Source organism: Podarcis melisellensis, assembly GCF_964234715.1.
Source record: "Podarcis melisellensis genome assembly, chromosome: 1".
Lineage (NCBI taxonomy): Eukaryota > Metazoa > Chordata > Lepidosauria > Squamata > Lacertidae > Podarcis > Podarcis melisellensis.
In genome coordinates, this window is record NC_138528.1 from 15146675 (window position 1) to 15172147 (window position 25473).

Here is a 25473-nt window from a genome sequence, read left to right on the forward strand (position 1 = left end):
TCTGTTTCCTTTACTTCCCTCACTGAGCCAGCAAATCACACTAGCAAGTTGGCGTTCACTCTTTATTAGCAAAAACAGGATCCACACAAGGAGCGTCAGGCCTAATGACGACAGCAACTCATTTCCGGCAGATTGCCTGGGCTGAGTCTTTGCTTTGTTGGAAGCTGCCTTGTGAGGGTTCAGCCCCAAAGGTATTTGTAAAATAAATACCCTTATAGAAGGTTGCTACTGGTTTTAGCAGCTGGAGGAAAAGAATCTTGTCCCGGCTCCCCTCAGCACTTTCCAAGTGTGTCACTCAAAGCTACACAACCATTTCCACGCCACTCTTTCCAAAGCTAGGCCACCAATATGTCACTTTAATTCTTTGCCAGAAATAAAAGAAGACCTAGCTTGTTGAGTGGGTGGGAGAGAGAGAGAGAGAGAGAGAGAGAGAGAGAGAGAGAGAGAGAGAGAGAGAGAGAGAAGAGAGTAAAGTTTAAGTTTGAGATGTAATTTCCTGTGTGTCAGCCAGAGGGGAAGAAGCAGAAACTAATTTAAGACAAAACATGAGGGGTCAGATGATTGCAGACTAATCCTTAAAGCTCATTCATTTTTATACGCAGTACCGCAAAGCACTAAGATAAGGATTTTTGCATGGGTATGGAATCTGCCCTGCAAAAAAAAATAAAAGGTCTTCTGGGGACAAGGTAGGCAACAGAAAGAATGCATTTTCAAAACATGAATCTGGGATATTGTTTTGTGTTTCAAAGCACTTGGATTTGCTTGCAGCTCCAGTACAGATTTCTCTCTCTAAAAAACTCATTGTTTTGCTTCTCTCCCAGTTTCTTACAGATAAGGAAGTATACACAGCAGAATGTGAAAGTGTCTTCTAAAATATTTGTGCTACCACCGTTACTTCTTCCTTTCCTTATTTGAAGACTGCTAGGTATGAAGTAAGGGATGCGGGTGGCGCTGTGGTCTAAACCACAGAGCCTACAGCTTGCTGATCGGAAGGTCGGCAGTTCGAATCCCCATGACAGGCTGAGCTCCCGTTGTTCGGTCCCAGCTCCTGCCCACCTAGCAGTTCAAAAGCACGTCAAAGTGCAAGTAGATAAATAGGTACCACTCTGGCGGGGAGGTAGAGGGCGTTTCCGTGCGCTGCTCTGGTTCGCCAGAAGCGGCTTAGTCATGCTGGCCACATGACCCGGAAGCTGTACGCCAGCTCCCTCGGCCAATAAAGCGAGATGAGTGCTGCAACCCCAGAGTCGTTTGCGACTGGACCTAAGGTCAAAGGTCCCCCTTTACCTTTAGGTATGAAGTAGTCGTGCTGCTCTCTCCTAGTCTGAGGGAATAAACCAGGGGTCGGCAACCTAAGCATGGGCCACAAGCAGCCCACGGGGGTCATTTAACCAGCCCACGAGCCACCCCTGAACCGAGCCACCCACAGATGCAGACACCAGAAATCAGGCGCACGATCCGACCCATGGAGGAATCTCTGCTGGAGTGAACCGGCCCAGGTGAGGTAAACCTTGCTGACCCCTGGAATAAACCTTCCCTGAGCAGGCAACACACCTTGTTCTAAGGATGGGCTGCAGCAAAGGGGTTGAGTGTCAGGTCTCATCTCCAGGTTATCTTGGAGAGCTGCTACCAGTCAGTGTAGACAATACTGAACTAGATGCTCCAATGGTCAAGCAGCTAAGCACCTGTGATGGCTGGTGCCTCCTCAGATAGGGAGGAGACTCTAGGCTGACAGCTGTGATCTGCATTAGCCAGAGCTGAGTGAAATAGCTATCACAGAGGGCAACCGTCACATGCACCAGAACAGTAGCGCATTATATTTTACGTGTTTTTGTTACCTCGTGGTTCAAACCAAGAGCATCCCATAGCTTCGTTTGCATCTCTGCCTCTGTTCCCCTTCCTCCCCCCTCCTCTTTTTCTGCGTAGTCATAACTATGTTTTTACCACAATGTGCCGCAATTGTTCCCTCTAGTCACCCTTGGCTTGCAAGCCAGAGATTGAAACCAGTTTTTAATCTTGATTTTCAATCTCTGCTTTGAAATCAAACTTTGGCTGGCTTTAAATGATGGTTATGCCAGTCTGGGCACCACGACCCAAGTTTCGTGATCACTAACAAGGAAAGGAAGGGGGCGTTAGTGTGGGGTAATTCAGAGATGCTGACAGAGAAGCAATTGGAGGGGGGGCCTCTGCAGTTTGTGTGCCTCTGGATCTCAGCCCCGCTCCCTCGCAGTTGTTCGTCAGCTATTAATGATTCCTTTGTTCCGGCAGGCTTTTGTTCATATGCGGGGAGCTAATGTTCTTATGCTTGGTTTCTACTGCTGATCTTGTCTCCTTGGCTGATTGTTTCATATTGATGAGGTTTTTTTGTTTAATGAAATTGTCCGTTTTAAATGCAAGCAACCCCGAGCGGTGCCTTTGGACCAGGAGGGCAGCATACAGCTGCTTCAACAAATTAATAAAAGTAAAATAATAGGCCCCTCCAAAACACTGTGATGGAGGAGCACACCCTACAGTTTACATTCAAAGTTGAAAAATACTTCTTCACACAGATAACCATGGGCACAGATTGTTCACTTCTGAACTAGAGACCGAAAACAAGGCCACGTAAATATTCTGTTGGGAGCCACCCAAAGTGGCTGGGAAAACTGAGTCAGATGCGTGGCATATCAATAATAAAGTTGTTGTTGCTGTGTTTGCAATTATGTAAATAACTGTTGTTAGATGCCTTGAGCATGGTTTTAGCTATGGAAAGGCGGCCTACAAATAACATGATGATGATTTGCACTATGTTTGGGGAGAAGGCCATTTCTGCTCCTTTGCTTCCACACATTCCAGCGCAATTGGGACACTGTGAACCCATCCGTCTTCCCAAGCGCTCTCTGTGTGCCAGGGGGCTCAAGGGAACAGAGATAGGCCACAACAAATAATGGCCAGCAAGCACATCTGTGGGCAGTGGCACCATCCAGGAGACACCACCATCGACACATTTTAGGGTAAGCTTTTTGGAACATGCGGTGCAGCTAACAATCCCTTAATGTGTGTGGGGGGGTGGAACCTTTTCCCACCAAGGGCCACATTCCACCTTAGGTGACCTCCCAGGGGCCGCATGCCACAGATGGGCGGGGCCAGAGGCAAAAGTGGGCGGGGCAATGGTTCTAATTCTGGTACTGTAGGCCACAACCTAGCCACGCAAACGTCAGGAGGTTTCCACACCCCAACCGTTACATTTTTCCATTCTCCATAAAGATAAAGGGACCCCTGACCGTTAGGTCCAGTCGTGACCGACTCGGGGGTTGTGGCGCTCATCTCGCTTTATTGGCCGAGGGAGCCGGCGTACAGCTTCCGGGTCATGTGGCCAGCATGATTAAGCCACTTCTGGCGAACCAGAGCAGCGTATGGAAACGGAGTTTACCTTCCCGCCGGAGTGGTACCTATTTATCTACTTGCACTTTGACGTGCTTTCGAACTGCTAGGTCGGCAGGAGCTGGGACTGAACAACGGGAGCTCACCCCCTCGCAGGGATTCGAACCGCCGACCTTCTGATTAGCAAGTCTTAGGCTCTGTGGTTTAACCCACAGCGCCACCTGCATCCCTATTTCCCTTCTCCATGCAGGCAAACAAAATGCATTATCGTTGTCTTCCAGGGCAGGTTCTAGTCAGGCAAAAGCACTTGAGGGTGTAAAAAGGTTTGGCTTGAAGAGACTCCCAAGGGCTGGATAAGAGTGCTATTCTGCCTGAGCTTCTGTTTACAGTAGCAGAAGAAATAAATTACATTTAATTTTTTTTCACTGCTCCACAGAACATCTGAAGGATGAAGCAGGGACTTTATTTTATTTTTTTAAAAGAAGGAACAATGGGATTTGCTGATCAAAGGATTAAAGGAATACACAAGCAACGAGGGGAAAGGGGCAGAGATTTCACTTTGTTAACAAGCTTTAAGAAAACCAATTGTGACACGTACATTGTGCGGAGGACCCTTATATAATTTCTTCCACTCTCATATTAATTTTTAATACCATTTAACCAAATGATAAAGCGGCGTACTCCGAGTTCATCCAGTTTTTAATTAAATAGGGAGGGAGGGGAGGAGGGAGAAGAGAAACCTGACCATGTCATTTCCAGAAAAATATGACAAGTGAAGGGAGAATGGGGAGAGATGTACGTCCTCTCACAGATTAATCTCGCAGGATAATTTTGGATTGCATCAGCCGAGGGACTACAGATATGCAGGCTGATTAACTCTGTGCTGCCAGTTCTGACTGACAACTTCCATCTTTGCTCTATTCAAGGTGGTCACCTTGGTGGTTAACCCAGGTAGAACCAATGCAATTATCCCTCACTAAGAGTCCCTGCAGCTCAATAATCTAGAAGGCCAGGGATAGGGAATCTCGAAGCTTTGGGCAGATTGTGGCCCTCTAGAGGTTTCCATCTGGCCCTTGGAATCCTTCCAAAGACACATTGCACACTATTGCTCTGTGCCATTCTCAACTACTTTGGCCTGGCTGGAATGTGTCCTTGAACTATGATGGTGCCTCCTGCTTGCCTAAATGATGTGATGGGGGGCAAAAAAAAGACCCCTCACTTTTACAAGGCTGGTGCATTTAGTTTTCAAGTAACAGTGGTATCTAATAATCTGCCCACCTTTGCATCTGATGCCACCCACCCTGGCATGCCGTCCCTGGAAAGTTAGCTATAAGAGATCTGTTCCTCAGACTGAAAGGGTTTCCCCGCCCTGCAGCAGACCTTAACAGTGCCTCCATTTTAAAGGCATGTTCTAGGATTTAATCCCAGGAGAAGAAATGGGACTAGGCCCCCATATCTTATCCAACTTTGCAGTGGTCCTCTGAAACTGAGAATGAGGAAAGGAGTATAAACGCTCAAATGCACTCAGGGGCACTACTTTCCTGCACCGCATGGGGTTGGACAGATGAACCTTGGGGGGGGGGTCCTCTTCCAACTCTACACTGCTATGGTTCTTTACCAGGTCTCTACCAAACAGGTCAAAACAGTAGTGGAGGGGGCAAATTTGAAGGTGGGGGGGGAATTAAGGGGGGTCTGTGGAAGAGAGAGATGCCAGAGAAAAGGCAGCAGGGGGGAGAAGAGTCGAGAGAGTGCCTCCTGCTGCAAACAAATACAGAAGAGGAAAACTCTGGTTCTAAACCTCCACTGCCTTGCGGGATATCTTCGGGAGAAGAAAAGGCTAAGAAGTAAACCAGGGGTCTGCAACGTGTGGCCCATGGGCCAGATGTGGCCCACGAAGACCGTTTTACCGGCCCACAAGCTGCCCCTGAACTGAGCCACCCACTTGGCGAATCCTCCATGCGCTGCGCTAAAATGGTACAGCGTGTTGCGGGGACTCACCGAGCGCGCCGGAAATCACGTCTGCACACGCACAGATACCAGAAATTGCATCTGTGCATGTGCAGGTGCTGAAATTCGCTTCGGCGCAGGCGCAATTTTCAACATCTGGGCACGTGCAGAAGCGATTTCAGGTGTCGTGCTGCGTCAGTCCGGCCCACGGACGATCTCCATGGGAGTGATCCAGCCCATGGCCGGTAAACCTGGCTGACCCCTGGAGTAAACCTTACACAAATGTGGAGTGGAGTCCCTAAGACGGTTGGATGGCGCCTTGTAAGCCTCCTTCCTGCTAATCCTGCAGCCCAGCTAGTGCCAAACGTATTTCTCTGCTTTCCTTTGCACCACATCAGCGAGGCTGAGGAGGGGGCCTTATTATCTGGGCAGCCCGGGACCTCCATACACACTGCCCAGGCATGCAGCCCAGAGAGGCCACTTCAGTGCTGCTAACACAGCGGTTTGACTTCACCCCCGGAGGCAGACTCCGTTGTCTCTCAAGACAGGTGCCAACGACTATGGCAATAGAGAGAGCACACAGCCATTGTGACTAGTAGTTCTCTCATTGTACCACACAATGCACTGCAGCTGCTGGGCAGTGAACGAGGCACCAAGAACAGTGTCTGCTGCCAAACACCTGGTTTCCCTTCTCAGACCTGAAGAATGCACACACGTACGCAATGAACACACACGCGCGCACACATAAGCACACAATACTCTTATGTATTCTTAAGAGGCAGTGTGTCCTTGCGCCCGCAGAGCGACTGGATGTGCCTTGGCAATTCTGGAGGGGCTAGGTGAGTACAAGGGAGGGAACGAAGGCAGAGATTAGCTCTACTACAGCGTGATAAACAAGGGTGTGTAATCTAACGCACACTGCTTGGCTGCAAAGGGGACCTGAACTCAAACATTGCAGCCATCTGCTTCCTTTTGGAAAGCACAGCAGACACAAATTAACTTTGACTTTCAGCATGCATGGCTACGTCCACCGTTCTTGGCTTTGCAGCGGGGAGCCAGTGGCAATAAAAAGCTTTGGGGGGCGAGGGTGAAGCACAGCCAAAGCCAACATTTGTCATAAGCAAAGCCTGTCAAAGGGATTGCAAAACTTTTAGCTAATTATACACCGATCCTAAAACATCCAGCTAAGTTTAGCCAGCTTAGCATCTTCATACACTGAGCTTCTCAGATAGACAGGGGAAGAACAATGGCTTGATTACCTAGTCTCTTCCAAAGAGAGCTAAGCCCAGTAGGACAGCTTACTCTATGGTTTTAACCCCTTTATACGTTCATTAGACTTAAGCATGTTGGTTACATGAGGCTGGTTATCCCACAATTTGTTTATGTCTTCTGGACCTCTGCTTTGGGGTCAGGTTGTTCTTGACCCTGGCCTGAAAGATTTGGATTACGAATGCTAATATTGTGAAGGGGTAGGGTGGAAAGAGCTTGTTCAAGGCCTGTGACGGCACTTGCGGTACTAACATCAAAGAGCTGCTCATCACCTCAGAAACACAATGCACACCTAAAGCTTCCTGGACTGGGGATTTGGCAGGCAGGCAATTTTAACAGAATTTAAACTGCATTAAATTTGTGCTTAATTATCACTCAATGTCACAGTAAACTCCCAAAGTGGGAGCTCCCTCCAGCAGCACTTCATTAGGTGTTATTGGATAAATTCATCCATCTGTCACTTAAGAATTAAAAAAAAATGATTGCAAAAATTATGAAAGGGGTTCTGTCAAAAAAGAACACAAGGGCACGGGAAACATACGTGCTTCCAGAATTCAGCATTTGAAAGACAGTCCATGCAACGGTCTGCTGATTTATGCATTGCATTATATTTATAGTCTATGTTTCCTCCAAGGAGCTCCAGGAAGTGAAAACGGTTCTCCCAACCCTCTTTCCTCTTCACAACACACCTGAGCAGAGGTCTGTTATACTGAGAGGTATTAACTGATTCAAGGTCACCCACGAGTTGCACGACAAAGTGGGGATTTAAGCCTGGGTCTAACCCCAGGCCAAGTCTGGCAAAGGAAGTTAGGTCATTTATTTGTGTAGCTTAGTACTGCTGACATAGATCAGATACAGCTCCCCAATGCCTCAGAGTCTTTCCCAACCATGTGCCATGGACGCAGAGGAGTGGTGGGAGGCACCGGCTGGGAAACCCCCAAGGGAAAAAGCCTGAGAGCCTGGGGATTCGTGGTGGTCTGAAGGAGAAGACTGGGGAGGAGGAGGTGTTGTAAGCTGAAGAGGCAACAGGATTTAGTGAGCTGGGAGAGTCTGTGGCAGAGAGCAGTCCGGACTCGGAGGCAGAAGCGGAGGCTGGAAAGGAGGCCAAGAGGCAGAAATGAGTCCGGCTGGGGAAGAAGCCAGGGTGGCTCCCCCTCCTGCTGAGATGAGCTTCCTCACCCCACCCGACACAAAGAAGCTTCCTCATCCCTGCACAATGCCACACTGGCACATTGCTTCATGATCCACAGCAATGCACGTTATGCACAAAAATGTGGTTGCCGCCTTTGTCCTTTGGCTGCTTGCATGCCGTTCCCAGTAACATGTGCAAGCTTTCACTCACACAGGTATAATGACTCACATGCTTATGTCCCTTGCAAGCCCCCAGACCACTAACAGAACAGTGTGTCTAGCGTGGGTTGCAACCACTGCAAGGTGCTCTGCTTGTGGTGGTGCTCACGTTGCCTTCTCAGTGGTGGCCCTCGGACTTTAGAACACCCTCCCTGGGGAAGTACAACAGTTCCTTTTATTGCTGGGCTTCAGGTGCCAGCTAAAGGCTTATTTATTCAACTAGCCTTTGGGGAACCTAGTTGCCCAAATCTTCATGCGTGTTCAACTGTAGTTTTGGAAGGCTGAGTTTTTAAGACATTAATGGTGTCGTGAATCAGTTTGTGTTGATGGGTTTTAATTATACTGTGTGCTGCTCTGGGCTGCCAATTGGATGGAAGATTGGTTTTTTAAAAATAAATCAAAACAAACAAACAATATGGCGGAAATTGGATAATCTATCAGCAGCTGCACCAGATTGCAGGAAGTACATCGTTGTATGCAACGCAGATTAAGTGTCATCTGTGCGGTTACTGTCTCCACAGTGAAGTGTTTAATCTGCCCTACTACAACTAAGGAACTGTTCTTTAAGGGGGAGACCTCTAGTAGTTGAAGGCTGAGGACTGTTTCCTTGACAGTGGATTTGTCCAATTGGTTACTTCCACCATAGGGTAATTATTATCAATTACACCATGGAGGAATCCAATGACCCATGTGTTGTGACCATGCACCGAGACAAAACTCTGCATGGAGCCTACTATTAGACAAGGTCAGAAAATTTCATTCATGGTGCAAGAAAAACAGTTCAAATGCAACCAGTACAACCGTGTGTGGGCAAAGGATTGCCTCCGATATTCATCTTTACAGACACTTGTCTTAATAATTTAGTAATCACGCTGGCCTCTCAAAGCCATTATGAGGTTGAGATAAAAGCAAGAACGTCAGTGGTGGACAACGACCTCTGCATGCTCCAATGTAACCCCAATTTACAGATGTCTCTGGTCCTCATGACAAGTAGATGAAGTTTGAAAACAGGGTGAGAAGGTGCTGAATGAAAGAATTCAGTAAAGATGGCATCCAGATTAAAGCAATGATGCCAAGTTCCCAGTTGCAGAGCTTCCTCTGAACAGTAGATTAGTTTGCCACACGCACTCCTAATGTACAATTTAGCTATGGGCTTCCAGCTGATGATTTAATTCCCATCATCTTCAATGCTGAATGTATTGTTGACAGGCGCCTTTGGCACTAATCAAGATAGCAGCCACGTACGATGTGGCAGTCTTGGAGTTTGCAGAATGATGTTTGCCCCCAAGACATTAAGGGATGTGTCACGATTTGGTTTTGCATCCAGCCCTGCTCCAGTTCGAGCAAGTAAGATGAACGTTTTGTGCCACCCGGTTGCCAAGAGCAGTGATGTTTTACTCGGCCAAGGAAGCATTTTTTAAAAACAGCTGTCTTAGGCTGCCGTGCTACAATTTAAAGAGAAGGAATATATAATCTCCCCTCTTCCAAACTCCTCCAGGGAATTTTGGTATTAAAACATTGTTATTCACTCAGATGTTTTAAAATTTTATATTTAATGCAGCCCAGCGAAAGGGTGAACTGGACGCCTGCCCATCGCATTGCTGCTGTCTATTCTTTCGCAGCTTTAACGTAATTGCTTATTCTACATAATCCTGAGTCTGATTAACCACAAAAGTGACTTAATAGATTGTATGAGCATAAGATACAAAAGTACTACGTTCCAAGTGTGACAAATTCCTGAGATAAGCAGTGATAAAGGGGATCAGAAGCTCAAAGCACTTCTTAAAATTTAGCATCACCAACACTCCCCGACAAGATAGCTATATATCTGGCAAAGCCATGCACCTAGGTAGTCTATCAAACATTTATAGCCCACCAACCATAAAAGGGAGGTCCACAAGGGGCGTGAGAATCTTCCTGTTTTTGCTGTGTGTCTGCCTGGTGGTGAGGAGCAAGAATGAGGGAGTCCAGTGGCCGGCAGGCGGCACTTAGCTGGATAAACCAAGATGGACCAGCCCAATTCACTGAGGAAAGCATTCCTTCCCATGAATCTCCCAACTCGCAAGCTAGAATCCTGAACACTCAAAGAAAGTTGTACTGGACACAGATGTTCTAACATGGATTGGGCTCAAGTTTCAGATTGCAGTTCTAGCTGCTATGTGTCCTAGATTATGCACATGACAACACAGGTGGTATGCATGGCATGGAGGAAGGCCAGTGCTTTTTTTTCTGGGGGGACGCATACCCCTAAACATTTTGTGAATCTAACGGGAGAAGAAGCAAAAATTTTCAAATGTTTCATTTCTTCTCTAGCACGTTGAATCGTCCCATTGCTACCCCCGATGGCGGCCTCATTTCCTGTCACGGTGTTTCCTGAGTCTCAGACGGAAGCGAGCGTTTAATGTGTGAAGTAGGAGTTGGAATCTAGTATGGTGATTGGTCAGTTTCGTTGTTACCACCCCCAATGGCGGCCTCATTTCCTTTCCCGGTGTCTCCTGAGTTTCCGACAGAAGCGAGCGTTTAATGTGTGAAGCAGTGTGGAATGTGGATGCGTGGTGTTTTTCTGATGAACGTTTGGCCTCATTGAGGGGCAGTATATGAGTAGGAAGATGTTAGTGCACACAACTTCATACCAATGTGGAAGTTACTGTGAGCTGTCAGTTGTGTAATATGAGGTAATGCATGTTCTTTGTACTTTTGTCCATTTACTGTCTTTATTTTTCCCAATTTGAACTATAAAATTGTGGTTTTCTTGAGAACCCCTAAACGTGTGTGTTTTTTTAAGGAAAAAAGCACTGGGGAAAGCTTTCTTCACCTCTCTCATCACACTAGAAGTCATGGACATCCTAGTGAAGCTGAATATTGAAAGATTAAGAACAGATAAAATAAAGGGCTTTTCTCGGTCAGGGGGCGAGAGAGGAAGCTGTGAAACTCCCAGACATTCCTGAACTACAAATACCATCAGCCACAGCAAACATGACCAACAGCCAAGGATGTTGGGAGTTGCAGTTCAGCAACATGTGAAGGGCTAAAGGTGACTTAGGATAGAGAGTGCATGCACACGAAAGCTCATACCAAGAACTAACTTAGTTGGTCTTTAAGGAGCTACTGGAAGGAATTTTTTTTGTTTAGGATAGAGAGGTGAGCCAAGTTAATAAAAAATGACCCCAACAGCAAGCAAACAGTTGAGGCTAAAAGAATCAGAGGCACAAACTTCTAGAACAGACTTGTAACTAACCTGTGTTTTTATATTACCTCCCACATAAGCTAAGGCACTTAGAACTGAACCCTTACTTTAAAAAAACAACAACACCTAGATGAAGAACGCACAAATAAAACTACCTAGCATTGTTTTAAGCAACTCCACAAGCTATTTCCCCCCTCCCTACATTAAATGTACTAAAGCATTATTAGGGGAAATACCTCTTTTTTGTTCTCCTTGTTTTGTTCAACCTCAATATCGATAGGGTTAGTTCCATTTGCTTCTTCTATTTCATCCTCGCTAGAAAACAAAAGAGGAAGAAAATGGCACATTAATTTTCAGTAAACACCAGACAGATCACTTTAAAGAAAAGACAGAGTGCAGGTTCTAATACAACAAAATATAATCAAAAAGAGAATGCAAGAATCTTATAAGGAACATCCAGGGGAGATGCTCAAACTAAGGAAACAATCACACTATCACAAAACCTAAATAAGTATTAATGTGACCTGTATTTAGAGAGACAGGTCATTCTTATATTTTAAGAGGCCATCTCACAAGAACTACTGAAGTAGACACAATCCATTACATCGTAGAAGAACTATAACAAAACCCACTTCACTGAAAGGTCTACAGCACTTGCGATTACTTATACCTGACACCAAGTTCCCAAACCTTAGAAGCAAGTAGCTGCTTTTAAACTGTTTCCTTTTATTTGTTTTAAATCATTATATATTATGGTTTGGGATTATTTGCTTTGTAAGCTGCCATGGCAGTTTCATATTATGTCTTTTTGGAAGGGGAGCGATAAATACATTAAAAAAAAAAGCCCTGAACCCTTTGCGTTTGTTTGTTTGTTTTTAAATTCATGGGTCAAATCCATCATTGCTGCTCCACTAGTGCAGCACACTTCTGCTTGAACAACAGAATCTTTCCCACCTCTCCCCCATCAGCCCTCTGCAAAATCAACCCAAGAAGGTTGACGCACACTCCAGGCAAAGCCTAAGAGCACATGGGAGAGGATAAGAAGGGGAGGATCCCATGGAACTCTGTGTGTGCAGTGTTGGTGACAACCCCATGTTAGCCCAAGCCAACTGGCAGAGGATCCTACGCACGAGAACATGAAAACAGCCTGCTGGATCAAGCCAATGGCCCATGTAGTCCAGCATCCTGTTCTCACAATGGCCAACCCGATGCCTGTGGGAAACTAAGGAGCAGGACATGATACATAAGAGCAACAGTCTCCCCTCCTGCGGTTTCCAGAAACTGGTATTCAGAAGCATTGCTTCCTTCAACTCTGGGGGAAGAACATAGCCATCAGATGCCTGTGAGTTCCAGTATTATGAGACAGCGAGAGAAACCTTTCTCTATCCACTTCCTCCATGCCATGTGCTGTGGTCTAAACCACTGAGCCTCTTGGGCTTGCCAATCAGAAGGTTAGCGGTTTGAATCCGAGCGACGGGGTGAGCTCCTGTTGCTCTGTCCCAGCTCCTGCCATCCTAGCAGTTCAAAAGCACACCAGTGCAAGGAGATTATTATTATTATTATTAATAATAATAATAATAATAATAATAATAATAATACCCCGCCCTCCCCAGCCAAGACCAGGCTCAGGGCGGCTAACACCAGATATAAAAACAATTGATTAAAATACAACATAAAGATGCAGCCTCATTTCAGTAGAAACTCAAATCAAAAACTTTTGGGGGATGAAAACATCTAATCTTCACCAAGGCCAACTATCCAGACTGGTCCAACGTGGGTCAGAAAAAAGCCAGGGAAGTCCCCAAATAGGAGTTCCATCACAGAAGCAGAAAGGAAAAAAGAAAGAGGGGAAGGGGATCAAGTTGATTCCAAGCCAAAGGCCAGGCGGAACAACTCTGTCTTACAGGCCCTGCGGAAAGAAATCAGATCCTGCAGGGCCCTGGTCTCATGAGACACAGCGTTCCACCAGGCCGGAGCCAGTGTTGAAAAGGCCCTGGCTCTGGTTGAAGCCAATCTAACTTCCTTAGGGCCCAGGACCACTAGGGTGATGCTATTTATGGACGTTAAGGTCCTCCGTGGGGCATACCAAGAGAGGCGGTCCCGTAGGTACAAGGGTCCTAGGCCGTGAAAGGTCAATACCTTTAAATAAATAGGTATCGCTCTGGGGGGGAAGGTAAACGGCGTTTCCGTGCGCTCTGGCTTCCGTCATGGTGTTCCCTTGCGCCAGAATCGGCTTAGTCATACTGGCCACATGACCCAGAAAACTGTCTGTGGACAAATGCCAGCTCCCTCGGCCTGAAAGCGAGATGAGCACCGCGACCCCAGAGTCGCCCTTGACTGGACTCTAACCATCCAGGGCTCCTTTACCTTTAACCATGCCGTGCATTATTTTACAAACTTCTATCATGTTTCCTCTAAACTAAAAAGTCTGAAAGGTTGCAACTTTTCTTTGTGAGGGAGTTGCTCCATTTCTCTGATCATTTTGGTAGCCCTTTTCCAACCCTGCAATATCCTTTTCCAGGCTAGGAGACCGGAACTGTACGCAATACTCCAGTTGCACCATAGATTTGTACAACAGCATTATGATACCGGCAGTTTTATTTTCAATTCTTTTCCTGATTATTTTTCCCAGCATGGAAATGGCCTTTTCCAGAAGCAATTCCCACCGAGTTCAATGGGCCTTACTCCCAGGTAAGTGAATATAGGGCTGCAGCCCAAACAGGGTTGCACACAGATTTTCTTGTTTGCTAAATCATACGGTATCTTTCTTTTCTTTTTTTAAAAAAAGGAAGGAAGGAACCACAGGTGACAGATTTTTCCCTGCCAGGCACAAAACAGCATATGCTCTGCAATCTGTGTATGTGTTTGTTTTAATTCCTGGCTGAGAGAAAACGCATTCTTGTCAATAACAAAAGAATAAACAACGGACATCAAACTGGAACAATATTGATTGTCATGGAACAGGCAGCATAAGGGCGTTGGGGAAAACCAATCAATCATTTTATTTGTATGCCGCCTTTCTAAAGTTAAAACCATGCTCAAGGTGACTTGCAACATGTGAAAAATTACATGGCTACAAACATAACAGAAGTAGTCCTAAGCAATAAACAAAACATAAAAGGTACACCGCTGAATCAAACGATTTCCACACAAAGACTAAGATCCAAAATAAAGATACATAAAATTAACAGCAGCAACAACAACAACAACACACATCTCTGCAACAAAACACCTTAAACAATACTGCGGCCCAAGGATCAGTCCAGCTGCTTCAGCTTTTGTAGCTGGAGTCAGTCCGGGCCCTGCCCTCCCAGGCCAGGTGGGAAAATGAATGTAAGATTTTGCAAGCACTCACAGCCCTAAGAGATTCCTTTAGATCTTTAACCAATCCCACACTAAAGTAACAAGGTGCCTAATAATGACTTTAAACAAACCCTCCCCAGTTAATAATAATAAAAAAAACCAGGCCACTATTTTGTACATTAGCAAAGTATTTCAAAGACATCTGTCACCACTATCTACAATACCAGCCATGCAGACTAATATTTTATATTCTGGGACATGTGGGTGATAGCTAGCATTAGCCATACTCAAGAGTAGAACTTGTAGCCATTGATTTCAATGGGCCTTATCACCCGATGAAAGTACCCCACACTGGGTGGGTATAAATAATAAAATTATTATCATTACTATTATCATTACTATTATTACTACTACTACTATCAGTGATAAGCTGTCAAACGGGGCCTGCAGACTGTGGATTTTTTGTTTGTTTGTTTATATTCACTTACATACTGCTTAATCAACAGTAACCTCTAAGCAGTTTATATAAAACAATATAAAATATACATGGAAATAATACATAAAATGAAAGTTTGTTCAGTTCAGCTATGGGGGAAGTAAGCCCAGGCGCAGATCTACTATGAAACTAATTAAGCTTAAGCATCCAGGTCCCTAATTCCAGGGGTGCCCCAGAAGCGACTTTAGTCCATATTGCTTTAAAAAAATGGGTCTAGTAGATTAGCTTTTTTGTTGTATATATTAAAACAACCCCAAAGTCTGAGAGTCAGTAGCACAGATGCTGTAAAGGTGGTGTGTCATGGTAAATTGGCTGTTTTGCTGAAGAGCGCTTTAATTCTTTAGGCATATTGTCTCTAGAAAATGACATTTTCATCTGAAACTGTACGTGCATGTTGTAGAAAAACCAGAAAAAGAGTATTTTGTAAAACGTGCTTCATGTACCGTGGTACCTCGGGTTAAGTACTTAATTCATCCTGGAGGTCCGTTCTTAACCTGAAACTGTTCTTAACCTGAAGCACCACTTTAGCTAATGGGGCCTCCCGCTGCCACTGGAGCACGATTTCTGTTCTCATCCTGAAGCAAATTTCTTAACCCGAGGTACTATTTCTGGGTTAGCGGAGTCTCTAACCTGAAGCGTATGTAACCTGAAGCCTCTGTAACCTGAGGTACCACTGTAATACGAGATGATCCAGCACAGCAATTTTAATCAAAATCTGAGATGTAGTAGTAATTATTTTATTTTTTTAATGTGGTGACCTGTCGTGGAACAACCCCATTGAAGAAGATAACAGTGGTTACCCAGACTTCATTGCTGGTTGTGAAGGGCTCAAACTTCAGGGACCCTAAAATGTAGGTCCTCCGCTGAGTAAGACTAATTTGTACCAAGAGTAAGGACACCTGCTGTCTCATCACATGCATAATCAAAGAAATGCAGCCACAAGAACTAGAGGAAGCAGCCACTGCAAGGACAATGGCATATGGACACATGGTACCCAGTCAGATTCCACCTATCTCAGTACTGATTAGACTGACCAGTAGTGGCCCACCACAATTTCTTCCCATCCCTACCTGGAGGTGCCAGGAATCAAACCTTCTGCGTGAACCTGGAGTTGTCAGGGATTGAACTCTTTCCCCTTCTGAAGCTCAGTAAGAAAGGGATGGAGCAAAGGCTCAGAGGGCTAGTTGGAGGGAAGAAGAAGCCCCAATCTGGCTCATGGATCACCTACTGAGCAAAGGGAAGAGGCAATGGCAGGGACTGGCAGAATGCCGCCAGGTGTGTCCCAGGGAAAGGTGGGCTGGAGTCGGAGGCCAGCGATTTGTGGGCAACTGCACCAGCCAGGAGGCAAGAGGCAGAGGCAGAGGAGGCTTCCGAGCTGGAGGGTGGAGCTCAGGATGGGTTGGAAGAAGAGGAGGAAGAGGCAGGTCAAGCAAGTGAAGGGCCAAGTGCTTCCCCGTTCCTGCACCACTGTCTCCCAGAACCAGGAGCGGAGTGAAAAGGGAAGAGCAGAGGAAGCTTCCACGCAGGCTCAGTCTCCGGCTGCATGCGTGCAGCCCATCAAGGGATGGTACACAAGCTAGTGGAGAGGAATGGTCCCCTGCTGCTGCAACTGCTTCGTAAGAGTGCAGACCTGGGAATAGATGCCTAGATTGGTCTGTGTAGGTACCCAGAGCTGTAGAAGCATCTGTAAGTGTTATCTTTGAGAACAAGGAGAAAGGAACCACAACTCAGAGGCAGAGTCCATGCTTTGCATGCAGGAAGGTCCTGGGCTTCCATCCCTGGCATCCTCAGTTAAAAAGACCAGGAAGCACGTGATGGGAAAGATCCTGCTTGAAACCCTGGAGTCAGGCTAGACCAGGCTTCCTCAACCTTGGCCCTCCAGATGTTTTTGGCCTACAACTCCCATGAACCCTAGCTAGCAGGACCAGTGGTCAGAGATGATGGGAATTGTAGTCTCAAAACATCTGGAGGGCCAAGGTTGAGAAAGCCTAGGCTAGACAATACTGGGTTAGATCAGGCATAGGGAATCCGTAGTCCTCCACATGTTGTTGGAAGGTGGAGTCCGAGAACATCTGGAAGGACATCTCCCTGGGCTTCTTGGATGAATAGCCCCAACCCAGCACAGAGCATCTTCCCATGGGTCTAACTGCTGCTTTAATATGCAAGCTATATCATAGCAATTACTTTGAAAGAGAGAGATTAATATGCACTGTTTATAAAGTGCCTCAACTGCTAGGCACTGCACAGTTAATTATTTTGAAATAAACAAACCCGGCCTGCAGGCTTGCTATCTTTAAAAAAAGAAAAGAAAAAAAGACAACGCCATGTGGGAAAGGGACACAAGCAAGGGAACATAAAAGGAAAAGAGGACATGTCTAGCAACAAGCTGTTAACCAGAACTGCAGTTTTTGTCTCCAGAATACACCTCCCTCTCGCTTTCCGGGTTGAACTGGAAGGGTTGGCTACAGTTGTGAACCTCCCAGGGGTGGCTCAGAGGGCAGGGGGTTCTCAAAAACATGGCCCTTGGACCACCAGTGGGTCTGCAAATTTTGCTCAGGTTGTCCACAGTGCGCCTGTGGATTTGTGGCTGACTACAGGAGATGCATTATAACAGTTCCATTGCATTAAAACAGTGATATTGATTTTTAATTTGTGTCTGCATTGCTTCTTTTATTGTGTTACAATCTGCACTCTACGTAATACGGTAAAATATAAACGGTAAAAGCAGCAATGAAATTACAATTAAAACCACACAGCACCTTGTAGAGCACATTACAATTGCTGCAACGGGCATCAAAAGCCATTCAGAGGTCTGCCAAGACCCTCAACCATTTTCAAGTGGTCCGCGGGGGCAACAATTTTGGGAACCACTAACGAAGGACAACATCAATTCTGAGCACGATGGATCACTGATCTAACCTATCAGGCTTTGATCCTTCAATAATTCCAATCAGATGCTGGACCACAGTTCACAGTGATGCTCACCTGTGACTTAGCATTGCTGTACAGGATGCTACTGAAGAGGCTTGTGCCATGTAGGAAGGACAACAGCAAAGACAACAGCAAAGAACTTATTGGCTCCACTTTTAATATATGCATAGGCTTCAGATCCAATGAAACTGGCACACCTTTCCAACAACCCATGAAATTAAAAAAAGATATTGCAGAAGCCCATATGACATACATTGCTGTTTCCTTTCCCAAACCCTTTTAGAATTCCTTCCACGGAGCCCAGAGTTTGCACCTGTTTACTGCAGAACACTTCTGTTATTATTTTCTGACTCTGTGGTTTTCACAAATCGAGGCAAAAATAATTTTAATAACCCAACGCAGGAATCATTGAGGGGACACCGATTCAGGCAACCTTAACTAATGTGCTATCTTGCAAATACACCATCGCTTGTACAAGCTTTCTAATATGTTGTATACAATTAAATGAAGAGAACGACACACACACACACACACACACACACACACACCCCTCTCCTCCCCTGTTTCTCTCTCACGCTTTATAAATCTGTTGCTACCGTCTGGCTAGGCAAACTCAACTTCAAATCTGTGCAGACAGCAACTGTGCAGGGTTTCAGACAGGGGTCTGGGCAAGTCAGGGACTGAACCTGAGACCATCAGCATGCAACATAGACGCTCGACCGCAGAGCTAAAGCCCCTTCCCCAAATGGGAGTCATTCTATGAAGCTGCTTTTTCAGAGTCACACGACTGAGTCCATCTAGATCAGCACCATCTAAGTCAGTGGTTGACAGGAGCAGTAAATCACACTAAGAAAGCTGGAGTTAACTCTTTATTAGCAAAACAGGATCTGCGCAGGAGTGTCAGGCCTAATGAGCGCAACTGCTCATCTCCTGAAGGTCTTGCCCTGTGAAATAGTTGCTAAGACTGAGTCCCCACCTGTCCACAGCTGCTCAAATCCCCTCCTCTCCAGGGCTTTTTCCAAGCAATCAGAGACTGCACCTCCATGAAGTCAACCTCTCCTCTACCCTTTTCATGCCTCCTCTGGTTCTGGGAGACCAGTGGGAAGGGAAGCTTGTTGAAGCAGGAGAGGGAGACACCCCTTCCTCTTCACCAGTCAGATTCATCCCTGCCTCCTCCCCTGCTTCAGCTCCTGCCTCTGATGCTAGACTTCTCTCTACCATGGACTTTCCCAACTCGCTACGCCCTGTTACTTCTTCAGCTTCCGACACCTCCTCTTCCCAGTCTTCTCCCTCTGCCCACTCACTGTCATCCCACCAACAACCCCTGGGCTCTGAGCCTTCTTCCCTTGAGAGTTCCACAGCTGGCTCCTCCCACCATTCCTCTGCGCCCAACCAGCCCATGACATCAGTATACAACATGGTGCCTTTCTGATGCTGCTGGACTACAGCTCCCATCATCCCTTGCAACTAGCCATGAGGGATGATGGGATTTGGGAGTCAGTCCAACTATCTCTGGGCGGCACCACATTGCTTGCCTCTGTTCCACAACGATAGACAGCATCTCCCCAGGGCTTCAGTCATAGGTCTCTTCCAGCCCTACTTGGGAGATGCCAGGGATTGAATTTGAGACCTACAAAGCAGACGCTGGACCACGGAGATCTATCGCCTTCCTTTTTATTCTCTCTTAACTGTGGAAAGATCGTCGCTGGTGATAATAAACTGAAGTGGTGGATAAAATTACGTTCGCTGCATGTGTTTTTATTGTTCTGCTTTATTGAACGCAGCAGCCCTGGGAATATTTATACAAAAGGGCAACATACAAACTAACAAACGAAATAAAACGTAATGTGTGAAGGGGGCTACCTGGGTGGCTTTTTATTTCCCAGTGCACCTGCTTAAGGCGGAGGAAGAATGCATGTATTTGCTTCTGCATCCACCTTTGCGGCTTGCATTTGTTGGATAAAACAATACCTTTGACTCTCAAGAATTCCCAGGCCAGCAAGCAATACAAGCACAGTAACAAAAATATAAAGTATGCAGTGCAAGAAAGTCAATCACTCACACACACACTAAACAGCGTACACATGCACTGGCAGAATCCAAGACCAGGGAGAAGAGTCAGTAGAAGAAGACTGGAGGAAATTTAAAGACTATCTACAGAAACACTGTAAAATTAAGGAATGTTAGAAGGATGCTGGAATGAAGTTATGTGGTTTTAGCAGTAATGCTATAAAGGGTTAAGTAATAATGGATTGTCAACAGGTCAGAATGTAAAGTTATAATATATTAAGATAAATTAGTAAGATAAAAACAAGGATGGAAAGGATTTGCTGAAATAACCAATTGAACTAGAATACAAAAAAGGGAGGTGTGAGGAGGTCAAGGAAACAAGTAAATGAAAGACAAGATATGGAAAGATGGATTTGTTTTTAATTGTTTCTATTTTTTGTATTTTGTATTTTCTGTTTTTCTTTTTCTTTTCTTTATTTTTGTAATTTTTTAAAACTTTAATAAATATTATTTTTTAAAAAATAAACAGCGTACACATGCACACACGCAAACAATTGAGAACAATAACCGCAGCCCTACTCAACCATTTAAAAAAAGATGAAATTCAGGAAGTTCACTTAAAAGCCTGGAAAAATAAAAGAAAACCTTCGCCTTGCGCCTAAGTGACATGGGTGTAGACACCAGGTGGGTGAAGCCTTTACGTTAAAGACCTAGATGGACTAACGGCGTGACTCAAAATAAGCCAGTTCCTAGCAATTTTCTGAATACTGTTTTGCTTGCTCTGGTTCCAGTGCTAAGAGTAAGGCATGTTGGAAAATCACGCGAAGCAAGTCTACTACACATGCCTGCTCCCTTCAGTTTAGTTGCAATAGTTGTAAGTCATTGGTGTTGAAGAAAGCAAGCACCAACCCAGGGCTCAGGAATGTTTCTATTCTGCATTCACTCACGTTGTGCAAATGTTCCTTTCAGTGTTTGTAACCAGGCACCTGCAGGCTGCAATATTTATTTATTTATTTTGGTCACATACGTTCAGATACTGGCTTGTTTACTGAAATTGGATTGGTGGGTTTCTTTAAAAAAAGGGGGGAGGGACCAATTGCGATGCTGCTTGCTGTCTAGAGATCAAGCCAAAAACACTTTTTGCTCACAAGCTTATCTCAGTGATGAAATTAATACAGTTGCACCCAGCTTTCCCAAGTTTAGCTCAAGTGGTGGATCACAATTAAGAAACCAAGCACAATTTAAACCTGCAGTTTATCTATTCCTGGGTTTTTTTAAAAAAAAAAAAATTCACAGAAAATATACATATGCTAGCTTGGTCCCTTTCCTAAATTGTAAGAGCGGAATCACCATCTCCATAGCAACAGGCTCTCATGACTATTTTGAATCAATATTCCTGCACTGCAAGAGCACTGAATTAATGCAAAATCTAGGCTCAGGCACATCTTTGTGGAGTTTTCCCAGGGTCCAAAGGTATGGGGGAAATACCTTGTAAATCAGATTAAGAACACGTGCGGGTCTCAAGGAAAAAGCAGGATGGAGAGAAAGCAAAACCCAACAGGGGCAGGATGGAACTATTAAGCTATTTCCCCCTTTGGGACTATTTCCATTGCAAATTTTCTGCTTGCGTATCCTCAGAATAAGCCAAGTGGATGATCACCATAAAAGACACAAACATCATCATCATCATCATCATCATCATCATAATAGCAGCAGCAACAACAATAATGCTGTTGAATGCAAACCTTTTAGCTGCAAAAGGAAACAAAAGGGGGAAATTAACAACAGCAATATTAATGCGATGTTTCCTTGCAAACTTAGAAGGTGTGAAAGGAACAAGCAGTGTCTGAACGGTCATCTCTCAACATACTTGCTGCGAAGCTGGTAGCCAGCTTGCTGGTTGTGACAACACAGGAAACGATGGCTAGTTACACATCTCATTGAGACAGATGGAGACAGAAAGGTGCTGCATGAATGGGCAGAAGGTTCATTCATATGTTGGCTTATTAAGAACTGATTGGCTGTGTTCGAATGGCCCTGAGTTGTTGTTTTTAATGGCCTTAAGCTTTATTAGCAGTGACACACAAATGACTTTTCCTCTTAACACAACCAACCCTGCCCCTCGGAACAGAATGCATGACTGGCTGACAGGGGGAGGAGAGGTGGAAATAAAAGCCCACAGCAAGGATCCCATTTACCAGAAAATCCAATTTCACAACAAGGAATTAACAGGGAAACTCCATGTTCCTATAAGCAGGCTGGGCAGGGACAACTAAATAATCTTGACTGTCTATGTCATCACCCCATAAGACATGCCCAGTGTTGACTGGGATCACGAATCACAGGCTAGTTATAAAGAAAGGTTCCTTGGGAGATTTAGGACTTTCCAGGAATGGTCTGCATTTGATCTCATGTAGCAGCAACTGATTGGTAATTCTTGCGACTTGGTCAGATAGGCGCTATCTAAACAGCCAGTCCTGAAATGCCAGGCTCCACCCCTTTCACTGTGCTAATTTTAGTTCCATATATACGGCCAGAAACAAATGGGAAAGCACAGAGATGGACATCACTTTCAATAGACTGCAAAATCCTGCTCTTTTCAGGGGGGAAACAAAAGCCTCGTTTGTGTGATAACTTCCAAAGGAAGCATTGCAGATCTACAGCTCCAGAAACAGCAGAGAGCGTTTGGGCACCTGACAGGCAAACAGGTTTATAATGGCATGAGCTTTTAGGAACAGAGGCTACAGCGTCAGGTGCAGCCACAAAACTTAGGCCACAATAATTCTTTCATTCTTTAAGGAGAAATGGTGCTTTCTAAGCAATGTCATAATCCTGCTCCAACAGATCCAGCATGGGCAGCGAACAGGGATGATGGAAGTTGCAGCCGCCATTTTGGCCACCTCTGCTTCAACAATTCAATAACAACAACAACAACATTGTTATTTATACCCTGCCTGTCTGGCTGGGTTTCCCCTGCCACTCTGGGTGGCTTACAACATATCTAAAAACAGAATAAAAACATCAGTCCTTAAATACTTCCCTAAACAGGGCTGCCTGTTTGTTACATTTGTGTGAGATGTCCATACAGCATCAACACTGAATATTCCCACCATACGGCCCTGTTTAGGGAAGTTTTTAATGTTTGATGCATTACTGTATTTTAATATTTTGTTGAAAGCCGCCCAGAGTGGCTGGGGAAGCCCAGCCAGATGGGAGGGGGTATAAATAATAAATAATTATTATTATTATTATTATTATTATTATTATTATTATTATTACCCTTGACTCCCAATTTGTGTGAGTTAAAAGGTATTTCTGTTCAAAGAACTCCAAACTGCCTGCATAATTCTGCACAAAACAAAACTGCAATATATGCACCTTGAAGGGCCCTTGTTTCTAGATCCTCTGTCTTCAAATCCTATCGGCAAGCTTACCTTTCTTCCCTCTCCCTTTTCTGCTTCCGAGCGTGACGGTCCATGACGCTCGTTTTGGTTCTCGTCTTTTTCCAGGAGTAGTAGAACTTCACCAGGCTTGCTATCGATTTGTCAGGAAGCTGCGGAAGACAGAATATTGGGAGCATTGAGACACCCTGCGTTACTCACACACCAGCTTCCAATCAGATAGCAAAGTTTGCCGAGGAAAACAGCCATGACCCATTGTGAGCAGAAGTTGGTAATTGTTGTATTGGACAGGGCAAAATCTGGTTCTGGGATTGCTTGGGGATGAGCTAGCACTTGCCTGAACTGGCAGCAGCACACAAAAGGCTGGTGCATGGGTGTAGTGGTTCTAGGGGTTGCTCGTGCGTAAGTTGTCGCCACACCTGGCTGGGTTACCTGGGTGAACCCTTTCTGTCCGGACAGCCACCCATCCATGGCTGTCTCAATCGCTGGCAGAATCCGTCAGTGGGCGTTTCTTGAACTTCTTCCAGCAAAGAAGTTCTTTGACGCCTAGTCTCCTCCTACTCTCCCTGCGCGGAAGTCTTCTGCGCAGGGAGAGTGTGGACAGCAGAGGACCCGTGCTCTCCCCGCTGGTCTCCGGCGAGGAGTCCTGGAGCCCCCTCGCCGATTCCCCCATCTGCCCCCCTTCTCCACTGGTGCTACGCTGATTTCCTTCCCCAGCAGATGGGCTGCCTCTCTCCCTACTGGGACCCTCTCCGGCATCCCTCTGGAGCCTTCCCTCCGCCTCTGGCTCCGATGGCAGTTCCCTGACAATGGGTTTTCTGGGAAATCCAAATGCAGGTGCCATTCCAGAAACCGAACACAACGCAACAGGCAAAGTGAGTGCATTACCACAGCCAATGACTTACGTATTGCTGGTCTTTGACCCACAGTTGGGTTGCACAGCGACCTAAAACGGGTCAAAATAGCAGCCCTGCTACCACTCAAACAAGTGTCAAAAATTAAGAAGCGGGTCCCCAAATGCATGTTGAGGACGACTAACTTAAAATCACAAAATAAAGAGGGACACATGGGCTTGGTTTGAGCATAACACCAAGCCACAGTTTGTTCAGCCCAGGTGTTGCTTGTCTGAATGTGCAAAGCCAGCCAAGCTTTGGAGAAGCAACCCACGGTTCAGGTGCTCAGGTGTGATGAGAAGCTTGTGGTTTGTTGAACAAGCCATCGTTAAAACAAACCATGGGTTAGCATTATATGTGAACACAGCCACCGAAAGGCAACAACTTGACGGTGCTTCAGTTGGTTGCTTCTTAATGATTCCTTTTATTTGGCCTTCAGTGGAGAGGCTGGTCTTATAACTTGCCTCACGTTCCATAACACAACACCTTCCTTTTCAAGTTTGCATGTTTTTTCCCCTCCCACCAACTTCTACCTGAGTTAGTCTTGCTTTATTTTCACTTAAACACTAATTACATTATCAGTTGTTCTGCTTTTACTGCTAGACAAGCCCAGCTTTAGAAAAAGCAATTTGCAATTAAAGAGCTGTCTCTCAATTGCATTTTTTCTTTTTCTTCCTTTTAAAAAAAGAATGTGCTTACAACCTGAAAGGGGGGCAATTTTGCGTGTCATTTCCTCCTCTCATAGAACCTTGTGTCCTCTGAAAACCTGTTGATAATGGCTGAGTTTCATCCACTGGTTCTCATATTGTATGGAAGTGGTCTTGCTTTGGGGAGACCAAAGTTCCTCAGATCCTGAGGCAAGGCAAGTAATACTCTCTTCACCAGCCAAAATGAAATTATTATTATTATTATTATTATTATTATTATTATTATTAATACCCCACCCATCTGGTTAGGTTTCCCCAGCCACTCTGGGCGGCTCCCAGCAGAATATTATTAATAATATTAATAATAAAAAAGCTATAGATGAGCTAAAGAGTACCCTTACTCACTTACAGTGGTACCTTGGGTTAAGAACTTAATTCGTTCCAGAGGCCCGTTCTTAACCTGAAACTGTTCTTAACCTGAGACACCACATTAGCTAATGGAGCCTCCCGCTGATGCTATGCCGCCGCTGCGCGATTTCTGTTCTCATCCTGAAGCAAAGTTCTTAACCCGATGTACTATTTCTGGGTTAGCAGAGTCTGTAACCTGAAGCGTCTGTAACCCGAGATACCACTGCACTTTGGATTTCTGGGTGTAATTTCTACCCTAGTTGCCTCCTTC

The 25473-nt window shown here is 45.4% G+C and overlaps 1 protein-coding gene across 2 annotated transcripts in view; it reads right to left on the reverse strand.

Annotated features, from left to right (window-relative positions):
- Window positions 1–25473, reverse strand: part of RCOR1 (REST corepressor 1) — a 137878-nt gene that overhangs the window by 19704 nt on the left and 92701 nt on the right. For both annotated transcript variants that reach the window (XM_081913148.1, XM_081913147.1), the window contains exons 6-7: window positions 23288–23406; window positions 11350–11428 (exon numbers count right to left, since the gene is read on the reverse strand). In XM_081913148.1, coding sequence (XP_081769274.1) covers window positions 11350–11428; window positions 23288–23406 — 198 coding nt within the window. The remainder of the gene's footprint in view (window positions 1–11349; window positions 11429–23287; window positions 23407–25473) is intronic.